General features: G+C 40.3%; 1 protein-coding gene across 5 annotated transcripts in view; it reads right to left on the bottom strand.

Annotated features, from left to right (window-relative positions):
* Nucleotides 1-554: 554 nt before the first annotated feature.
* LOC120567984 (nuclear receptor coactivator 2-like) overlaps nucleotides 555-13908 on the bottom strand; it is a 55884-nt gene continuing 42530 nt past the window's right edge. For 3 of the 5 annotated variants that reach the window (XM_039815134.1, XM_039815132.1, XM_039815133.1), the window contains exons 18-22: nucleotides 12535-12979; nucleotides 11704-11941; nucleotides 11424-11580; nucleotides 7938-8012; nucleotides 555-5583 (exon numbers count right to left, since the gene is read on the bottom strand). In XM_039815134.1, the coding sequence (XP_039671068.1) occupies nucleotides 5572-5583; nucleotides 7938-8012; nucleotides 11424-11580; nucleotides 11704-11941; nucleotides 12535-12979 (927 nt within the window). In that variant the 3' untranslated portion in view covers nucleotides 555-5571. The remainder of the gene's footprint in view (nucleotides 5584-7937; nucleotides 8013-11423; nucleotides 11581-11703; nucleotides 11942-12534; nucleotides 12980-13908) is intronic. The other 2 variants (XM_039815137.1, XM_039815136.1) reach the window with 2 other exon arrangements.

The following is a 13908-nucleotide window of genomic DNA, read 5'->3' on the forward strand; positions in this document are numbered from 1 at the left end:
CAGATATTGAAGATTGTACTGCAGGGCTAATGTCCGGGCTGTTTGCTGATCCCAGTCCGAAAACCAGCCCCCCTAAAACTACTGTTTCTTGGGTTTTGTTTTAAAGTGGGACTAATTAGTAAGGTTTACTTTAGTGGTTTAACTCTTACTTTTAAAGAGTCTTCTTTTTTATATTTGTTTCATTGTTTTCATCCACAGGCCCTTACCTTTCTTTGTAGTTTGTGCACCTATGATTCTGTAAATCCCTTTTTTTAAACTCTTATCTTAATAAATAACTTTCATTTACCCTAACGAGCTGGGTCCTAACACACATTGGGACAGGAACCCTCAGGAGGGGGTATGCAGTACGAGGCCTCCTCTGCATTTCACACACAGGGAGAAAACTGCTCTCTATGAAATGCATTTTACCAGATTACAGTGATGAAAAATCAGTACTTTGTAGGTACATAATGTTTTTTATTCATGTGACAGGCAGTCAAACGTCATTACAGCTGTATTGCAGAACGAGAGGTGATCTGCAAAGTGAATGAAATAAAAAGACAGAGGCAGGCCCGCTCAATAAAAATAATTTATTTACAGTGGCATGAATCATAAATTAATGAGCAGCATTGGCAGAAGCAACATTAGAGTCGACAGCTTGCATAATTTGGTGTGAATGTCTGGACTTTTGCATAATAAAACACTAACTGGGAATAAACTGTATGTACTGGACTGTGTCACCGCTGAGATCTTCAGATTTGATTTGAACATCAGGGCAGAGAAGATAATAATAATAATAATAATAATAATAATAATAAAACTCTTGAAAACTGATCTTTGAACACCTATAGCCTTTTTTGACATATTGCTCTGATTTACCATTGAAACACTTTCCGTTTCAGGATATCAAAAGCTGATCACAAAGAAACATTTTACAGCCACCTCACCCTAGTGGATTAAAAAAATATTCTAAAAGGGGCAATAAGTTACTAAATCATAGCACAAAGACATAGTACATAACCCTGTGGCCCAGTAGTTTAATTTAAGGAGTATTTCACCAGTTTCTGTCATTTTAAATCTAAACCTTTTCTGCACTGGTTGTATAAAACAATAGCCTACCTCCCTATCCACAGTTGTATAATGAAACATTTCAGCTATAAAAGGCTTTAAAATCTCCCTGTCAAGCAACAAAAAGCATATTCACATATTTGCTCAGCACTATATATTTCGTTGCAACTCAGCTTTAAATAGTGTGATCGCTGCTGGTCCTGATGCAGTTAGGATGCAACAATATAGGGTTGCTGGCATAGCTGTTTAATGCAGACCAGTGTCCTCAGTGTTAGTGTAGGATTCAAACATTTGGACTGGCGCCATCCGGTGGTAGAACAACAAAAAACACCCCAACCCAGGGACAGACCATAGACTGTGTATATTAGGGTTATATATATATATGTTATCTTATATGTTATATATACAGTCTACGGGACAGACCATAGACTGTGTATATTAGGGTTATATATATGTTATCTTATATGTTATATATACAGTCTATGGGACAGACCAATGAGCTAAAAGCAACACTTTGACAATTCTTTGACTTTAAACTCAGAACTCAAATACAGTTTTTTTTTTTTTAAACAAACAAGAACTTATGCCATAAGAATAATTTAAAGATGCTTTTATCACATACAAAAAATCTACAGATATCTACACATAGTGGCTTAAAATATTGACAAAGATCTCAGTGGAATATAATTTAAACAGCCAAGTCATTCTATTTAGTATGATGTATATTTTTTCTCAGGTGCTTTTAATCAGTTTATGACATGTTTTTGTTTAAAGTTTGGACAATTTTAGAACATTTTTATTTGGGTTAAAGTCTTTCGACAAGTACATTTAACATTTGAGCCTTTAAGTGAAAAAAAAGAGTTTTTGGTTTCGATGTGAAATCTCTTCAGCTGTCACAGAGAATCTAAATTCTGCATTGATTTTCTAATTGAAATTTTAATGTCAGTAATAGGTGATTAATCGTATTGGTAGAACAGTCTGCCATTCGGGTCATTTCTGTCCATGTTATTAATGTTATTTACAGGCCACTGCTGCTGAAAGTGTTTGGAAGCCATCTGGAGATACACTGATGTTGCTACTGGTTACCAACAGAGATCAACAAAGGTCAAAGATTACTTAATGCCCCTTTAAAAAACTAAAAAAAACCTTTGTTAGTGAGGGAGACTCTCCCTGATGCATTGTGCACTTACAAGGTGCAATAATACAGTTGAACTACACACACAGTATTAATGGAAGAGTTGATGAGCAGGTTCAAACAGCTCGGGGAGAAAATAGAAAAACCCTGGTCGTGTAAGTATTACACCTAAAGTATGGAGTGGTGAAACCCCCCCTCAGCAGTACGACACATATAACACTCCTGTAAACCTTACAGTTATACACCAGACAGACACAGCTAAGGCATTATGCTTTGTCTTTAGCATCTTAAGGTACTTACATGAATTACAGTATTTTGCAATTGATAAAATCTTCATCTATTAATCACAAAAAAAAAATCTTCAATATATTATGTATCCTGTATCAGTGAAAATCAAGAGAAAATAATTCACTTTAATTTCAAACATTAGGAGTTACTGTAGAGTTACGCTCTTGATTGCCTTAAACTTGATCACAGAACTTGACATTCAGGACATTTCCATGGCTTACATCTTCTCTTCGAGGTTTTCTCCTCAAATCTTTGGCATTTTACAATATGCCAGCACAATGGAGTATCATTTTTTACTGTGCTGAAAGCTGAAAGGACATGAAGGAAAAATGGGATCAACGCAAAATGTTCTAAAAAAGAGAAAACTTGAAACATTCTTTTCAGTGTTTCAGTGTTCATTTTGCAGTCGGTTTGCATTTTCACATTCTTCTTTTGGGAAGAAAAGTAATATCATTGTTACAGTGTATGCTTAACAGATTTCTGGGAGGGATTTTTGTTAGCTTAAATGAGACAGCACCTAATGAATAAAGGGAGCACCTTATAAAATGTGTATTTATATATATACAGTATATATAGAGGTCCCGTCTGTAAAAGTCCATACAACTTTGGATGGTAAAGGTTCTGGGTTACCTGATGATCTTTGTTAAATTGAAAGGTTTCATTCTGTACTATTATTCTGGTTATTGGTATACTTTATCCTTGGCGCAAAATTGAACATTCTTCTGAGACTGGTTTGAATTTGTATTCATGGCCAGCACCATTCAAAGGTCACAGCTTCAGCCACAAGACCTAACACAACAAACCCACTTTTGAATTGTCCTTCAGCATGACAGAGAGCTTCAGCTAAAGGCCTGTGATGTGAGAGCAGAAAGGATACATCCAACTAAAGCACATGCTCAGTTATGTTTAGAGGGGAAATTATTCTGCGTTTCAATACTCATACTACCATACTAGTATGCCAAAACAAGATTTAGTATGTCCCAATACGTAGTATGCCAAAAAATGGATGTCCTACTGCATTGGGTCACATTTTGCAGTATGCGAGCCAGAATGCTTTTCTGGCTATTCTGACCCCATACCCAAGTATCTACCAGTACAACTTCAAAAGTTTTAGATCACATGAAAATTCACACTTTCATCAAGAATTATTTTACACTGCATATATGTACGTATCTTTTATATTCAACTTGTTATGTTCATAGATACTAAATACTTGATAGTGCTACATGTAGTTTCTAAGATACAGCCCTTTTTCTTATCATACAATATTTAGACTTTGAGCACATGGGACTACTGTTCTTTCCTAAAATATAATGCAATATATAGAAAAAAACAGTCGCCCAATCATGTGCCCAAAGACTAAATATAGTGTGATCACGGAAGGCTTGTATCATGTGGACGCGCCGACAGTTTTGTTGTCATTACTCACGGGGGAGACAGAAACTACACACTATAGCTGTAAGTTACGTACGTAAGTTAAAATCATAAAGTCAATGTTGACTTTTGGTTTTACACCAGACACTAAGCGCGGGCTCCTGGGTGAAAGTCCTATGTTTGTTTGACCCATCCATCCATCTGGACGCGGACGGTGAAGGTGAACTGTGATTAGAAATTTTTGTGGCACGTAAAAAACATAAGTAATCCAGGACAAAATATGCTTCCCTCGAAACATAACTGAGAATGAGGTTTAGTTGTATGGGAACGTAAATTTCAACAGACAGGGCTGAATTTGAAAATGAATCACAGCTACATGAGTTTTATTAGTTGTACACAGATTCCTTCTTTTTTTTTTAGAGGCAAAGCTGCTTTGGAGGCAGAAATCATTTCATTGGTTAAATCTCAGTGGGCGGAGCAAACAAACAATTTCTGACTAAGTAAATTTGGACTCAAAGTCAGCATAACACGACTACAGAGATTCTACCATGGTGCTCACAATGAAGTTAACATTTTGATGTTCAGCAGCATCACGCTTGCAACGCTTACCATATAGTTTAGCGTTTTAGCATGGCGCTAGATGCCAAGTCAGAGGGGTCAAAGATATTACATCTCATGTAGGGGAATTATAAAAGTATGTACCAAATTTCATGGCAATCCATCCAATAGTTGTCAAGATATTTCATTCTGAACCAAACGCAAGAGCTAAACTCTAGGAAAAGAAATATTTTTAAGCGTAGCATTTTGCTACTTAACTGCAAAGCTTCGAGCTGCTGACACTAAGTTAACTAGCTTAGCTAGTTAGCTTAGCTGATCTTTCAAATTGAAAATAGCAAAATAGCAATAGCTAGTTGTTTCATAGCTAGTTTTTATTATGGTCCCAACAGCACTGAAAAACAAGTTCATGGTATTGAAACATTTAGTTTCTACTTTACCATTCAAGTAAGCCACATGAATTGACTTGCACTCCTGTTGTCTTGTGGTTCTTTAGCTCCACCTACTGATGATTTATTTAACCAATGAAATATTTCTGCTCTCTGAGAGATGTTTATTGGACTCCAAACTGCTGTTTTGCTATACCAGATAGAGGAAAAGGTTGTTTTTAAAAAATCTAAGTATGTACACTATCTATACACGTTCACCTTCATTCAAAAAGTCATTCAATAAGGATACAGCTCCCCTATAACTACAGCAGTTGAAATATATTAATTTAAAAATCGACATCAAAATGAACCACTTTGAGAGATTTCCTTAAAGAAAGATATCCTTGATTTTTTGTGACATACAAAGAATCTCTAAAACCTCTTCAAAACTATAAATACCTGTAAAATATTTTCCATAAACCTCATTTGACGTTTTCAGTCAGGCTCTAAAATAGAACCATAATGAATAACATTTAATTTATGTTTGTCAACCATTCAACTCCTCTAGTGTCAAACTGATGTTTCAGTTTTACACACAAACATACACACACAAATGTCCTCTCTCCTATCCAGTATATGGTTGTCCTCTCCCTATAGTGCATCGGAGTCGGCTGCTGTGACAGAGGGAGCAGTGTTTCCATCATGTGTCCTCCACTCCTTGATGCTTCTCCATTAGATGAGCTGAGTAGGTGACAATGTTTTTGTATTAGCTCATGTGTTACCTTGTCTCAACCACAGCCAGGGTCAGCAGAAATTCTACAAAAGACATAAAATCACTTTAATCATCAAAGGAAATTAATAAAACCTAAAAACAAATAACGTAAAAATATCAAAATGATTGTGATAACAAAACACACGTGCATATGGTGGTTGAAGAACAGGAACTCGTAGTGATATGTTAAAATAACCTCTTAAGTAGTTTCACAGCATGCTCATGTGTGGGATTTTCTATTTTGATGGCTTTTAAAGCATGCATCAAAAGGAACTAGCATAAGGAATTCAATTATTACAAAAAGTGCTTACCGTTATTGTTTCCCCATTCTACTTCCTATACTGTACTCTTGTGCCATTGTCATCAAGTTTCCACTTAAAACAAACCTCAAGAACAGCCTTTTTTCATCTTCGTAACATTGCCAAAATTAGGAATATCCTGTCTCAAAACGACGCTGAAAAACTGGTCCATGCATTTGTTACTTCCAGGCTGGACTATTGTAATTCCCTACTGTCAGGTTGCTCAAATAAGTCTCTTAAGACTCTCCAGCTGATCCAGAATGCTGCAGCGCGTGTTCTCACAAGAACTAAGAAAAGAGATCATATTTCTCCTGTATTAGCTTCTCTGCATTGGCTTCCTGTTGAATCCAGGATTGAGTTTAAAGTCCTTCTCTTGACCTACAAAGCTCTAAATGGTCTAGCACCATCATATCTAGAAGAGCTCCTAATACCCTATTGTCCCACTAGAGCACTGCGCTCCCAGAATGCAGAGTTACTGGTGGTACCTAGAGTCTCTAAAAGTAGAATGGGAGCCAGAGCCTTCAGTTATCAGGCTCCTCTCCTATGGAACCAGCTCCCGATCTGGGTTCGGGGGGCAGAAACTGTCACCTCATTCAAGAATGAACTTAAAACTCTCCTATTTGATAAAGCTTATAGTTAGGGAGTGAGGAGTTGCAGTGTTCACCTAACTGGCCCAACTGCTTCTCTTCATAATTGTTAGATTAATAATACATAACAAAGTAGAGGGAGGCAGGCCAGCCAAGCCAGATCCGGCAGGGGGAGAGTTCTAAGCCCGAAAAAGCTACCTCTCCTTATGACCTGTCTCTCTTAGTTACCTGTTATAGTTACGCTGTTATAGTCCTAGACTGCCGGGGGACTTCCTTCCTTTGACACACTGAGCTGCTCTCTCCTCTCCCTTTCTATTACTGTTACTATTACTATTACTATTTGTGTGCAGCCCGTCCCAGAAATTACTAAGTTACTAAAGTTACTAATCCTAGCTTCTGGGGAGTTTACTCCCCGGAGTCCTTATGCTTTTTTCCCCCAGCGTATTTCCTTGGAGAACGTTGGCACCAAGATCCTGGTCGCAGCTGTCGCCGTGGTCCTGCTGCACTCCCTGCTGAACTCAGCGATGCCCTGCAATGTCATGCTGCGTCCTGCTGAACCCTGCAGCTTCCTGCTACATCCAGTCACTGTTCCATTATTAATGTGACTACTATCGCCACTGTTCATCACACCCCCAACCGGCTCGTCAGACACCGCCTACCAAGAGCCTGGGTCTGTCCGAGGTTTCTTCCCAAGAGGGAGTTTTTCCTCGCCACTGTCGCACTGCTTGCTCTTGAGGGAATTACTGGAACTGTTGGAATTGTTGGGGCTTTGTAAATTATAGAGTGTGGTCTAGACCTACTCTATCTGTAAAGTGTCTCGAGATAACTTATGTTATGATTTGATACTATAAATAAAATTGAATTGAATTGAATTGAACTTAAAGCACACTCTTGAAGGGTAAAAAAGTATTTAACTAATGAAAAGGATTTTTGTAAAATGATGGGAAGTAATTTAAAGACTGACACTGCTTTAGTCTCAGCTGACAGAATAAGAACATTACTCATATTTCAAAATTCAACCTGAGATGATGCATTCTGTATGTAACCTCAGCTGTTAGAGGGCAAATAAACTAAAGTATATTTCACTTCAAAGCCATTAAATGTTAATTAAAAGGCATCTGTTCTTTAAATGATTAATTGTAGTATCTTCGGTGTAGTAGATGGCAAAACCATGGATGAAGTGGCCAAGTTGTAGCATTTACACTGAAAACTAATTTGGACCTAAAATTGAGCCCTGAGGTACACCAAATTTACAATTGCTTATGTATAACTGCTTGTGCACAGGTCAGATCTGATGAGAACCATCTCAAGGTGATTCTGCAGATAACAACCTGATAGCTTAGTCTTGTAGTAAACAGGTTTAGTATATCACACACAAATGGCTATGCATATCACAGAGCAGCAGTCAGGCGTATTAAACATTACTGTATATAACACAATGTTTCTGTGTTTAACATACTTACTATTTATAATTTTGATATACAAGTTAATTTGTGCAAATCTTCAACTTACAGAATTAGCTTCACCCTCTTGTGTCAACATGTCGATTCCCGCCAGCTGCTCCAGGATCAGGCTGCCGTCTCTCACCTGTATCAGAAAAATGACAACACACATGAGCACACCTGCTGAAAATGTATAATCACTCCTGGACTTGATCAAGAATTTATTTTCCTTTTTACAGAAAACAAGAACAATTGCTAAAAGGGCACGTGTAAAAACTCATTCTGCATGTTTCAGACAAATGGAATTTGTATCTTATATATTGAAAAACTAGGGAGAAAAAAAAAAAAAAAGACATGTACTGGTGGGGTCCGTGTACTTTTTCGTTCATTCGATTTTCATTTCATAAACAGGTATTAAAAAACAAAAAACGAATGGTTATTTGATTTTCGTTTTAAAATACGACATTTGAAATTGCAATACAATGCGTTTTTTCTTTTTCATGGTCGAAATGGGATGGGAGAAATTTAAAATATGCTGTGATTTTCATTTTCTATTTTATATAACAAAAATAAAATCACTCGAAAACAGAAACGAAAAAAGGCTTGTTTTTTTATATTCAGAGACCGGATGTTGTCATTTCCAAGGCAACAGCGCCAGCCTAGCCTACCAGTGTTCGGCCCAGGCCAAAATTACTTTGGAAACCTAGCTAGCTATACTCTTGATAATCCTTGGGGGGAATTTTATTTCATAATGTCACATGTATTTATTACCCTCTCTCCCTGCCTCCCTGTCTCTACCCGCCGCAGACAACTTCGCCCGAAGACAGTCGAACCAGCGGAGCAAATAGACTTTCGGTTCACGGCTGTAACGTTACCGTTACGCCACCGTTAACAATCCCAGCAAACGTTCTGTTGCTGCCGTTAAGCTTGCTGATCTGGCAGAGAGTCACCGGGGGTTCGGGATCAGATCATGGGGATCAGACCTCCGGTGCTGGGTCTAATATTCTAATATTAGCTGCTGCTGCAGCTAGCTAGCAGGTAGCCACCAGCCCTGTGACCTCGGTCCCCGCGGTTCGCTGACTCTGGCGTTACCCGCTCTATGATCAATGAGCAATGATCAAGGATTACCAAATGTCTCTCTCATATTGCTCCTCATAACCACTGAAAACTGTCAAAAATCTAACCCAGAGTACAATTATTATGGACGTTAGCTGACATTAAGGGTTTCTGCTTCATTAAGGGAAATTGTAAGGAAAAAGCTTAACGTGGTTAACCATTAAGCTTTTTCACGTTAAGCGATTTTTTGAAAAAAAAAAAAAAATCTAACCCAAAGTCGTTATGGACGTTATCTGACTGATAACTGACTGATATTTGATTGATCATTGTTTAGGTACATTAAAGTTAAGCTTTTTCACGTTAAGCGTTTTAGAATGTCCCGGCTGCAGCTGAGGGAATCTGTAGCCTAACTTCCGTTTTTGCCCCCTTTACATAAATATACATATGGCTATGAAATAGATCATGAAATACAGGCTTTAGTCATAATAGTTCAATAGCCTAAATACATGTATGTTTTACTATGTATTTCGAGGGACTTTTATTTATTCCATCTAATTATATGCACGTTATATTTAAGGGAAGTTTGGTTATCTCACAGACTCAGACTAAAAGCAGCAGCAAGCCTGCCTGACATCAGTGCATCATAGCATATCACTATCTGCAAATAAAATACAATATGAATAAATCACGAGCGCGGCAGATTCCCAGCTCAGCTGGAGCGGGTAACGCAGCTCTGCAGACGGACCAGAGTCAGTCAGCACTGGGGGGCGAACCACGGGGACCGAGGTCACAGGGCTGGTGGCTAGCTGCTAGCTAGCTGCAGCAGCAGCTAATATTAGAATAGACCTAGCACCGGAGGTCTGATCCCCATGATCTGATCCCGAACCGCCGGTGACTCTGCCAGATCAGCAACAGATAGTTTGGGATTGTTAACGGTGGCGTAACGGTAACGTTACAGCCGTGAACTGAAAGTCTGTTTGCTCCGCTGGTTCGACTCTCTTGGGGCGAAGTTGTCTGCGGCGGGTAGAGACAGAGAGTCAGAGGGAGGCAGGGAGAGGGGGAATAAATACATGTGGCATTGCGAAATAAAAACCCCCAAGCATTATCAAGAGCACAGGTTTCCAAAGTAATTTTAGCCTGGGCTGAAAGCAACACTGGTAGGCTAGGCTGGCGCTGTTGCCTTGGAAATGACAACATCCGGTCTCTGAATATGAAAAAACAAACCTTTTTTCATTTCTATTTCCGAGTGATTTTATTTTTGTTATATGAAATAGAAAATGAAAATCACAGCATATTTTTAATTTCTCCCATCCCCTTTTGACCATGAAAAGGAAAAAAATGCCTTGTATTTCAATTTCAATTGTTGTATTTTAAAACGAAAATCAAATAACCATTCGTTTTTTGTTTTTTAAGTCTGTTTATGAAATGAAAATCGAATGAACGAAAAAGTACACGGACCTGGTGGCAAACACTAACTCGAGATCTCGAGTTTGCGACGGAGAAAGAAAAAAAAAATGATGAAAAAAACGGACTCTGCTGCAGCCGCAAATGGAACTTTCCGCCGAAATCGACGTACAGGTCGTCCTGGACTACGTGGAAGATCCTCCCGATCACCACTGTGTCTTTGTCCGGTCCCATCTGGATCAGCAGGGACCGGCGTAGCAGCGAGGCAAAGCTGCCGGCGGCAGCGTCTCTTCCCCCGGGCAGGAACACAGCTGCCCCCCGGGGCAGCAGAGTCCGTTTGCGGCTGCAGGATCTGGAGCTCACTGCCTGCTTCCTGGGAGCCAAAACAGACACCACGCAGCTGGAGCCCCAGGCCGTAGGCTACTGCTGGGACGAAACATGACCGGGGGACCGCCGCAGCAGCTAGGCAAAGTTGTGTTCATGCCCGGGGGAGGACACGCTGCAGCCGGCCACGGAAATCTCCGCCTCCCGCTGCCATCTGGATTAGCTGGGACCGGTGCAGCAACGAGGCGAGGCTGTGTTCCTCCCCGGGGGAGGACACGCTGCCCCCGGCCGGAAATCTCCGCCTCCCGCTGACATCTGGACTGGATCACTTTGATCACTTTGAAAGTCGAGATCTCGAGTTTGAAAGTCGAGATCTCGAGTTTAGTGTTTGTCCCCAGTATGTGTTTATTTCTTTTTTTTCTCCTTCGTTTTTTTTTTTTTTTTTTTCATCTTTTTTTTTTCTCCGTCGCAAACTCGAGATCTCGAGTTTGAAAGTATTAGTGTTTGCCACCAGTACATGTTTTTTTTATTTTTTATTTATTTTTCCTCCATGTCACCTCCGGGGCTCCGTAAAAAACAAAGCATACAGATTTTAGTTTAAGAATAACTTAATCTAAATTAACCTGAAACATCAGCATAACAATGAGGATAACACAATCAATATAAATCAAATGATAAGAATGAACATTGATCGTGGCCTCCAATAAGTTTATGCATTGACATGAAACACTAGATAGCATGCAGTAAATATCTAAAATGATACATATCTCACCTGCTCTGTATTCATGGAGCTCATCTGTCTTGACATCTGGTTCATGTTGCCACCATTGTTGGCCATGACTCCCAGGTTCATGTTGTTGTTGTTGCTGTTATACATTCCTCCGTTGGGTTGCGTGGAGTACTGGGACTGGAACTGTTGGGGGTACACACTGGAAGGAGGCAAACTGAGTCAAATATGTATAATATTCACAAAAAGACTCAAATCATGGTGAAAACCAACCCTCTGTTAGTTGTTCAAATCATGTTCATATAAGATCTGGTGTAACTGTTACCCGTTGCTGGTGGAGATGTTGGCAGGTTGGGGCCATCCGTTGCTCGGCTGGTAGCCCGGTTCTCCTCTCTGGTTCGGACCCTGGGGTTGGGTTGGGGGTCCTGATTGACCCTGGTTCTGTTGCAGCATCGAACTTTGACCCTGCCCAATCCTGGGGGACAGCAGGGGGCTATGCGGGGTCATCACTCCACACGAAAAACCTGACACGGCATCCTGGTGTTGCTGCTGCTGGCTCATTCCTGATGATTGGAGTAGATACAATGGTCATAAGATGCATGGATGGGTACAATAAGCAGGGTGGGAACTAACCAGACACTAACATCGAAAAACTAACTTGTAGTTTTTACCTGTAGTTATTAAGTTACTCTAGGACTACTCTGCTCTTAGATCCTAAACACGGAATCAGACATTATTTGGAGATATAAAACAAAACTGACACAGACAAGACTAATAGGAATGATCTAAAACAGAATAAATAACAAGAAAACCTCAGATTAACCTTTAAACACTGAGGGAATACCCACCAGAGCTACTAGTTCCCTACAAAATGGTTCATTTAAGGGTTAAAATCATAGGCAAAGAAAGGATGGAGTATGTATCGGAGTGTAAAAGCAGAAAGTCTCATGCAACATTGTTGATTTGCACACAAAAACACATGTTATTCATGCAACCTTTAACTGCACCCAATCAACTTAAAAAAGGACATATGATTACAACAGTCTGAACAAAGACGATTATATTTGATTGCCGCCACCTCAACAAAAAAAGCGACCACGATGCCCATGAAGCACAAACACTACTGTGGCGGCGCTGCTGTGCTCCAATTAAATACCTGAACTGCTGAACTGGTAGGCATTGTGCTGTGATGGAGGACTCATTACCCCGCTGTACTGCCCGCCTACATTTCCCATCATGCCCTGGCTAGCCAGATGAGGGCTAGGGGAAAGAGGGGAGGAGAACGGGCTGCAGGAGCCGGGATGAGGAGGAGGAGGTGGAGGAGGAGAGGGCAGGCCGGTACCGTAGCTGGAGGCTGGGTAGGGGAACTGCTGTGGGTTGCCCTGCGGAAGCCGTGGGTTGGTGCCACCTATGGGCATCGGCGTAGGAGCACTACCCCCGCTGGGCATGTTAGGAGGCATGTTGATACCCTGAGTCCGCATCATCATGGCACGTTGCTGGTGCACGTGTTGCTGCTGCTGCTGCTGCTGTTGGCGCTGGCGTAGGTGGTTGTTGAGGTACTCGCGCTGACGCTGGGCCAGCATCTGGGCGTTGAGGGATCCCTGCATGAAGAAACACAGGAAGAAGGCAGGTAGATCAAATGAAACTGGCTGTTAACGAGACTCTAAGGAGGTATTTAAGCCAATCACAAATAACTGGCAGGTAGATATTTGTGACTATAAATATTTATAGTCAAAACTATTTTAAAATGTTTATCGTTTATATTTTTTACCATTGTTTCTATCGCAATTTTGAAAAACTAGTGGCTGAACTGCGTTGTGGCAATATTTACGTCATTTGGACAATGCTTTACGTTCTCATCCTTGCATGGTATGTTAATTTTCCACTAAAGATCCTAATAAAATGAAAAACTTATTTGTCAAGTATTTGACATTATATTTCACATAGGAGCTTTACCATGTGGTTATTTCATATAGACTATTTATTTCTTGAATTAACAGAAAATAGGCTATATCGTGATATATATTGTTATCAAGATATAAAATGACCTGTGTCGGAATAAAATATTTAGATTATTTTGGTGAGGTATTTAACACCAGTGAGCCAGCCGGGCTGCAGTTTAGTGGATTTGAATGAGAGCAAAAGCTGGCCACTGAAATACTCAATAACACAGTAATTTCATTCTGGCACAATAATTCGCAATACTAATGTATAATTAATGTTATCAATACAATATATATCATAATGTGTAATTGATCAGTATAACACTCTTCTGTGTGAAGGCCAAAACATCACTTGAATCTGATGATCTAATTTCTTCTAAAGAGGCTTTTCCAACCGAACAAACATCATGCCAACGCACAGTGTGCCTAAGGCCTCCTAAACACCGGCTGCGTGGCGTGAGCGTGTCGGCTGCGTGGCGTGAGCGTGTCGGCTGCGTGGTTGCGTGGGCGTGGCGTGTTGGCGCTTGCGTGGCCGCGTGGCGTGGCGTGTAGCGGCTGCGCGTGGTTCGCGTGGCGTGCGTGACGTG

The sequence above is a fragment of the Perca fluviatilis genome, chromosome 11, assembly GCF_010015445.1.
Source record: "Perca fluviatilis chromosome 11, GENO_Pfluv_1.0, whole genome shotgun sequence".
Classification (NCBI taxonomy): domain Eukaryota; kingdom Metazoa; phylum Chordata; class Actinopteri; order Perciformes; family Percidae; genus Perca; species Perca fluviatilis.